Source organism: Pleuronectes platessa, chromosome 21 (assembly GCF_947347685.1).
Source record: "Pleuronectes platessa chromosome 21, fPlePla1.1, whole genome shotgun sequence".
In the NCBI taxonomy this organism is placed as follows: domain Eukaryota; kingdom Metazoa; phylum Chordata; class Actinopteri; order Pleuronectiformes; family Pleuronectidae; genus Pleuronectes; species Pleuronectes platessa.
The window spans coordinates 20,618,618-20,627,285 of record NC_070646.1 but is presented as its reverse complement, the minus strand read 5'-3'; the positions used below and the strand labels follow the sequence as shown (position 1 = coordinate 20,627,285).

Below are 8,668 nucleotides of genomic sequence, written 5' to 3'. Positions count from 1 at the left end.
CGCCTGCAGCCAGATAACAGCCTAAGCAGTTGGACCGAGTATCTGCTTGTTCACCCTTGCAACGTGATGGACACCAAAACACTCTAACGGTGTTATCCACAAACCAGAGGGACTGTGTTTGGTGGGTAAAGGGCAGCCCGCAGACTGAAAGTTTCACTCAAAGTTACAGTAGATGGTTAATAGCATGTAAAAACTTGAGAGTATTATTTAAAAACGAAAGAGACGTGGCCGTTAAATAGGAACGCTGCTGTGAGACTGTAAACTGAGTTCCAGTGCACTGCGGCGGCAAAGAGCACCATGAGCGTCCCGCTTTTTGCACCAACTCCGATCCAGCCGGCTCATCCGACTCCCTTCTACATCGAGGACATTCTGGGGACGACTGCCTCTACTACCTACTCTCCTTCTATTTCTTCATCCTCCGCCTCTTCATCCTCCTCATGCTCCACGCTGACTATCCCCACACCGACTCTTGCGTCGCCCAATTCTTCGTTCACGAGTGTAATCTCACCGTACCGGGCGCCGATTTATGAACCCACGCCGATCCACGCGGCGCTGTCTCATCATGCAGCTGCAATGTTGACAACGACGTACGCCACCGCCGGGGCTTTCGCTGGCCCCATCTACCCGTTCCACCACCAGCACAACCGCTCCATGGGGGAGTACGCCCAGGCTCTGCTGAGGCGCGACCCGCTCGGTGAGTTGGGCATATGACTTGCGTTAAACTCATAGATAATTTGTGGTGTAGGCGTAAGTGTTGTTTGCCCGTTTATAGTGAACGTAATTCACAGAAAAAGTCCCTGAAGATTCTGCAAGAGAAACTAACTGATCTAAATTAAGCCCATTTCAGCCTAACAGTCAGACTTGCGCATATGATCTGAGAGCACTTAACATACTGTGCATTAAAACGATGTTTTTTTATTTTTCACAAACTTCGTTTCAGTACCAACGAAACCAATTTTGCATAAGTGTATCACGCTTGGTCATGCTTGCATATCGAGCTCGCGATCGTATAGTTACATATAACCTATACATAAGTGAGTGTGGAGTCTTGGTAGTGTAAGCTATTTTATTTAGTGGGTTTATTATGGAAGGTTGATCGGCTACAGTAGCTTGTTGCTCTGAGTGTTCGGTCAGGTCAGTCCTGAAGAAACAGTTGTGCCTGACCACGAACATATGGGTCACATTGTCATTGCAAAGACATATTTGGGGCCCTTCATTCCATTCAGTCTGCTGTGGTGGTGGTGTGCGTGCGTGCGTGTGTGTATGTGTGTGTGTCTGGGTTGGTGGTGGTGGGGGGGGGGGGGGGTAGCCTTGACTCGCTTTCCTGACTCCCATTGTTCTGAAACATCAGAGGCGCAAGTGAGTCGGCGACTTAAACATATTTGTGCACTTAATCACTTGGTATTTCAATGCTCTCTCTCTCTCTCTCTCTCTCTCTCTCTCTCTCTCTCTCTCTCTCTCTCTCTCTCTCTCTCTCTCTCTCTCTCTCTCTCTCTCTCTCTCTCTCTCTCTCTCTCTCTCTATTCCAGCTTTATCAGGTCCTGGTTCAAATGTGGTAATTGGATCAAATGTAAGCGTCACATATAGACACTGGGGGCAGAGGTTATGTCTACTGTTAATGGCTCGCATTATTTTTCTTGTGAACATTTGTCTCCCTTTCGCTCTGTGATCCTCTTGTGTGACAAGCGGAACGACTGACTTTGTGTTGCGCTAAACAAGCTGGGCCTTTCCGTTCATAACGGAAGCCGCAAACCTGTCAATAGGAATAAATCTGCTTTCAGAAGCTGTTAAATGTTTTCCTGGCTCACCCGGCCAGTCACTTCCTCGGGAGCCCGCTGCACGCTGCTGATTATTTTATCGACATCCTCAATACAGACATATTCAGGAAACACTCGGCCTCTGATAGCCCGGGATCCGTTTTTCACATATTGTTACACTTCCTCTGGCTGGCCAGCGAGGATGTAACATGGTTAGCGGCTAGAAGAAAATAAAGCATACAGAGCGGCACGACAGACCTAATGGGACTTAGAGAAAAGATAAAGGTTAGTTTGAGAGCAGGCAACAATAATAAAAGAGGAAGGGTTGGAGTAACGTAAACGAGTCTCATACGTGACAAGCAAAAGCACAAACAAGGCCCTCTCAAAGAATGATGTTATGAATTTAGTGTGTAGGCCTGATTTGTGTTCATCCACACTCTCATTTTTTATTTTGTGAAACCTTATTGAGGTGACGGAATGTCCGACTTGCATTAAAGCAAATCAAAGTTTGATGATGAAATTCACTCGAGTTTTTTTGGCTGCTTAACAGCTCTGTAAAACACAACAGCAAAGATAATGGAGAAGAAATACAAACGGCTGTAGTGAAAATAATAATGTTGAAAATTATAATAATTATATCATTATAATACACAATAAAGTAAAATTCAGTATTATTTTTATATAACTTATATTATATAGCACATTTAAAAGAACCGCTACAATACAATGCCATTTGAAATCTAAGACAGCAAAATTATATGGATGTTTATCTAAAGCTGATTATAGTAGCAGTTGAAACGGATTTTCTCCAGTTTCAATACTATCTCCTCCCTTTTAGCTGTTCTTAGTTCATTTAATAAGCTCAGCTTCACCGTAGCCCAGCTATTTATTTTAATAGGAATAAACACCAGGTGAAGTAAGGTCATCAGAGAGAAAAGCTGTCGACACTAAGAAGTCAGTGTATGTGTGATCTCGACATTGTTTTAATCATAACAGTAAACAATACATACATCATAAATACTCCCGAATAAAGGACATGAGATCTTTACAGAATCATTTGGAATTCCATGACATCTTTTTGTTTTTAGAAACAGATCACATGGGCCTGGATTAGCTAACTTCCTTTGGAAAAGAGCCGCAGTAAGGTCTTTGACAGCAGTTTCGACCGCAACAGATTTATATTGTGTCAGTGAGTCTGTGTCTGTTGGTGGATGCTATCGCCTATAATCACGCCACAAAGGAGGAAGCACATGCAGCGGATATTTGGCCATAGTTTTTAGTCTGTCACGACCTTCCTTTAAAGACAGCATGCAGCAGGCCTGTGGGGGGTGGGGGAAGTCTTCCCGGCCGTTAACTGCAGAGGAAACCAGTCCTGAACCCACTGCTGCGTCCTTTCTCTCAATAAACCTTGACAGTCATTTCAAACAACCCGCAAAACGACTTATATGAACTCTAACTGTACAGTTTGACCACTTTATCTTATTTTTTATGGAATCATAAAGTACAGTGAGACTGTTTGTGTGTTACACAGTCAGATGTTTTAATGAATGTGTGCACATGGGTCGCATGCTCATGATCTGAAAGTCTTCCTAAGTTTTTTATTTTTATTTTCAGTCTCTGTCCATTTTCCTTCGATTCCATTTTTAAAACTTGTAATGATATTCAGCTATATAAGCAGTCTGTGTAAATATTTTGAAAAAATAGAAAGTAATCATCTTCAATTTCGATTCATTCGATTTTTATTCATATTTTAAGCATAGACTGTATATATACGATTTTAAGTGACCGTCAAGGTTTTCCCTAGCGAGAGGAATCTGAAAACATTTAACTTTCAATTGGGAAAATGTAATAACATTGCCTTTAAAAGAACGTTAGTGATAAAAAGGAGCCACATCCAACAGTCAAAATGATGGCGAATGTCCTCGTATATAATGCAACTTTTTGGGGACTTGTATTAAATGCGCTGTTCTTCCCTCCCTCCCTCCTATAAAGGGAAGCCGCTGCTATGGACTCCCTTCATGCAGCGGCCACTGCACAAGAGAAAAGGCGGCCAGGTCCGGTTTTCTAACGACCAGACCATTGAGCTGGAGAAGAAGTTTGAGACGCAGAAGTACCTCTCTCCTCCAGAGAGGAAGCGATTGGCAAAGATGCTGCAGCTCAGCGAGAGACAGGTGAGAATGAAGGAAAACATTTATAATTACATGAAGAAACCTCAAGCAGAATCAGACTCAATGAGAGAGAGAGAGAGAGAGAGAGAGAGAGAGAGAGAGAGAGAGAGAGAGAGAGAGAGAGAGAGAGAGGACACCAGGACCAGTTGTGTAACTGCAGACAGGTGTTTCTAATTAAATGAAATAAGAATGACATTTATAGATGCAACAATAAAAGCACCAGTTAATAATAATAATAATCAATCATTTTGAATGAGAGAGAGAACACAAACTATGGGAGAGAAAAAAGACAAAGCCTGACATGACTTCTATAGCCATTACTTTATATTGTTTAGATGAATTCTCTAGAAATTATGGACGATGATGAAGTTTCACTCAATTAATAGTCCCTACCAGCAGAAACAAACTGACATGTTTCAATATTGAAATCTTCTTTGACAATTGCACATCTGTTCGGATAAAACATATTATAATCCATTAATAACTGACGTAAAAATGGCACATTTTATCTGGAGCAGGATTTTAGCTAAATGGAATATATTTGGTTTAAATTGTTCCTTCTCCAAGGTTAAAACCTGGTTCCAAAATCGACGTGCGAAGTGGCGAAGACTGAAACAGGTGAGGACTTTTGAGAAAAATTTCATATGACAAGCATTCATTCAAAATAATTCTGTTCAACCAGGTATACAGTTGTCCAGACACTTCATTCATAAAGTCATCTGTTTCAAATTCTTTCAGGAAAATCCTCAGGGAGGTAAAAGAGAGCTGGAGAATGACAGTCCAGCTGGGAGGAGTAATAAAGGTGATGAGATGATCGAGTCGACCGTGATGCAGAGCCCAGAACAGAAGCAGACAGTCTATGTGCGCTCTGTGTCCCCACAACACCTGCACACAGCAATGGACTCTAACGTGACATCAGACGACACTGACCAGGAGCTAGACATGGTGGACGACGAAGAGTACACCCGGAAACTGCAGTTCTGACGGTTATCGACACTGGATCCAATGGACATTCAGAGCTGGATGATGAAGGCCAGCAGAATCTTCTCACACCTGATTCTGGTCACTCATCTCCATTCAGACAGCTTGACAAAATAGTCACTGGTGTAATATTTAGGTAACGTTTACATCACTTAATCCTCCCATTACGTGTCTTTTTGTATATAAAACATATTCGTTTTGATTGTCACTTTGTTATATTGACCACGGTAAATGACTTGTACTGTATGTTGTTCTTAATTTAGGCTGTTGCCTTAAAATATGATATATGAAATCAATACAGACCAAATAATGATGTGGTTAATTGCTTTTAATAATAATAAACACATTTTCTGATGAGAATAATTTGTCAAACTCTGCTAGAATTTTATTACGATTTAGTATTTTCCAAATTGCTACTGGAAAAAGAAAATCAATTAATTACAACATTTTGGCAAAAAACAGAAATATAAATGAATATAAACAAGTTATAAACCAAAAATATATAGCCTATAGAATATAAACATATCAAGACAAATTTGGCCTTTATCGTACATGGCCATTAAATAGTCATAATTTGAACGAGAGCAAAATATTGAGTTCACAAGGGGAACATACGTTTTAAGAATGTCATGTATATTCCCAGGCTGCTTGTTTAACAAATCATATGGTCTGCAGTCATCAGGTTAATTACATTAAAACCCAATTAAAATGCTACCTATGTAGCTATGGTTGGCTGCTCTCACATGAGATCTAAGATATTTGTAGATTGTATTTTTTTATCTTGTGACTCAATTATACACAATGATAAATCATTAGACTTAGCAAGAAAAACAATAAGAAAACTTATGAGGGAGAGGAGTTAATTAGATCTTTTACTTAGACAAAACATACATTGAATAATTGGAACCGAGAATAACACAAAAAACTTGATTTATTATTTGCAAACTAATACATAAAATAAATACAGTTATTCACTATACGACACTTTCACAATTTATTATATGATTTAAGATTTCGGATAAGCCTAACGTCATTGATGCATCAATAATTGTATGTATAGCTGAACAAGTTGTTAGTAATGATAATTGCTTAATTAGCTACTCGGTTATATCTATATCTGCATTAAATTCTAAAAACTCATCAATTGTTCTGGGTGAATTTTTCAAACTCGAAAGTAGTCACAATTGATGTACAGACCGGGAAATTGTTGTTATGTGTTTAATTTATTTCAAGCTGCCACTGGACGTGAGGGTCCTACCGTAGCTGTGTATAACCTGAACAGAAGATTCTGGCTGGTGAAGAAAACTCTGGCGCCTATGTGCACCAGTCCTTTATTGTAACAATTTCAAATACCCATACATTTTTATGATAATGTGCACAGTATGATGCAAATTTGTTTTAGCTTTCATAAAATGAAAACAAATTACACTCCGTAAGCCACCTGACCTCAGAAAACAAGACACTGTGAGTGTGACAAAGTTTATATCACTGAATGTAAAATCTGATGTTGAAACATATGTGGCTGGATACATAAGTTTCCCACATAAAGATGCAGACCCTCATTGCTCTATTTTACTGCCTCCTAATTTCCCAGCAAATCAAAGTAGCCACAGATTAGCAAACAGTTTAGTCCATGTCGATCGTTGTCCAATCACCACCTTCATCTTCAAATAGCTTATCACTGAGCTCTCATGCAGACACTGTGAGTGGGAGTTTTTCAGTAAGTAGATTAGGTTAATGATTGAGTGAACCTTCAGAACAGCAGGAATACAGACAGATAGCAGGGCACTGATTGATAGTCATACAATATGTTTGCAGTAGTTTTTAATATGAGGAATATTTATAGTTGTTGAGACTGACATTTAAACTGAGATTATGGCCCTGATTTGTAAATTAGGGAAGAATTTTTTACCATTTCTTATTCTTAAAGGCAAAAGGTCATTGCTCCCATAACATGTTTGAGTTGCATTACTGAGGTTCAATGGCCTTCCACGTACAAGACTATTCCTAAACCAACAGTATGCACATTGATCTAAGCCTCTGTATTGTGTAATGGTTCACAAATTGTGCTGGGTAAAGTCAACAATAGGGGGAATAGCACACACAGTTGGTGGGTAAAATTTTAAGCAGATAGCTGGCCTGTTCTTGAGTGCCTGTCTGATCTGGTCAATTCACACACACACACACACACACACGCACACACACACACGCACACACACACACGCACACACGCACACACACACACACACACACACACGCACGCACGCATGCACGCACACACACGCACATATAAACGTACACATAAATATACACACAAATTAGTATATGCATTACGTATGATCAATATTGGACATATTCTTCTACTAATGACCAAATATGACAATGAATCTGAATAAACACTTAAGTGCTCTTCAGAAACAACCTTAATTTATCTGTATTTGTTGCAATGTAATTCCTGGAAACCATAAATATAAATTATATATTAAAAGCAATGGCACCTGAATTATAACAATGAAAAGTCTTTCATGACTGGATCTGCATAGTGTTTTATTTATTTTCTTACAATATCTAGATCAAATAAAGACTTTTAATATTTAATTGTTTTGTCGAGGCAATTTAATGCTTGTGGTTAAGGTTATGAAAAGACTAAAAAGGGTGGCTTGAAGCACATATATGGTGGGTGTGAAGTGCAAATCAACATCAACACCATCAAAAATTGAAAATCACAACAATAAAACACAATTGCAAACTGGGTAGGGGGAATCATTCAAAAACATCTAGCCTACAAGAAAAGGCATGTGCTTCATTAGGCACAAACTGAGGAAAACAGCAAGGGGACCAAAATTTTCTTCTGCTTTGTGGTTGCAGTTTCTGTATTGAGAGTTGTTGAGAGTGTTTTGATTTGTTGTTGCTTTTTACCCATCTGTCAGGATTTTCTCCTGTAATGTCATTAGGTTGTAAATATTTTTTTTTTCCAGTAGTGGGCTCAATGGAGTTCCATGTTAAATGATTTTATGGTCTTATATTTTTTCAAATATTAGCCCAGATGTTCATGTGGACTGATGACATTCTCTTTTTTGTAATAAAGTTTTTATTGACTTAAACATGTACAAACAGACAGCACAAACAAACATTATTATTACTTTGGGTTACAAAATACAAAAAGACCTGTGTGAAATACACCCACTAAGAACAACAAACAAACATTTAGCAGTAACAGTAATACAACCAGATCATCAGAGTGTCCCAGCAATGCTTTGAGCATATGCTTTATATTCTATAACTTTTTTCCAAAATTAGTTGACAAATTCAGTCATCAAAATTGCAAGTAAAAAAGTTCCTGTCTCAGTCTGACATTTCCAACTTCATGTTAAACTTAGAAAAAGTAATCTAAAACCTATGTTTACATTTATGTTGAGTAAATTTTCCTCTAGCCTCATTTACAGAAGACTTTCTCAAACCTCTGACGATCACAATTTTCCGCACCAAAATTATTATAATCTGATTACAATCCTGAAGAATTTAGCCAATACATTATTAAAATATTAGACTAATAGTATTATACTTTCCAGCTACTAAACAAATGAAGATATCCTGGGTCGTCTGGGATCTGATTAGGTAAAGTCCTTTATTTGTCTGTAGCTGTTATCTATAGCTGTTATCTGAAGTTGACCATTCTGATATTCAAATGATTTTTAGATCAGGATCAGTGCATTCACTTTGTAATAGGATGAAACCCTCATTGACAGGACAGTGTTACCA

The 8,668-nt window shown here is 38.7% G+C and overlaps 1 protein-coding gene across 1 annotated transcript; it reads left to right on the top strand.

The window, feature by feature from the left end:
• Positions 1-6,046, top strand: hhex (hematopoietically expressed homeobox). Its single transcript, XM_053413889.1, has 4 exons — positions 1-694; positions 3,750-3,928; positions 4,493-4,543; positions 4,664-6,046. Exons 1-4 carry the CDS (start codon positions 298-300, stop codon positions 4,907-4,909), a joined length of 873 nt encoding a protein of 290 aa, XP_053269864.1. The 5' UTR covers positions 1-297; the 3' UTR covers positions 4,910-6,046.
• The last annotated feature ends 2,622 nt before the right edge of the window (positions 6,047-8,668 follow it).

Bases quoted from the DNA above. Each gene is read 5' to 3' on its own strand.
- hhex (XM_053413889.1), top strand. From the start codon at position 298: ATGAGCGTCCCGCTTTTTGCACCAACTCCGATCCAGCCGGCTCATCCG. The intron at 695-3,749 runs GTGAGTTGGGCA...CCTCCTATAAAG, and splicing joins GCTGAGGCGCGACCCGCTCG to GGAAGCCGCTGCTATGGACT. The intron at 3,929-4,492 runs GTGAGAATGAAG...TCCTTCTCCAAG, and splicing joins TGCAGCTCAGCGAGAGACAG to GTTAAAACCTGGTTCCAAAA.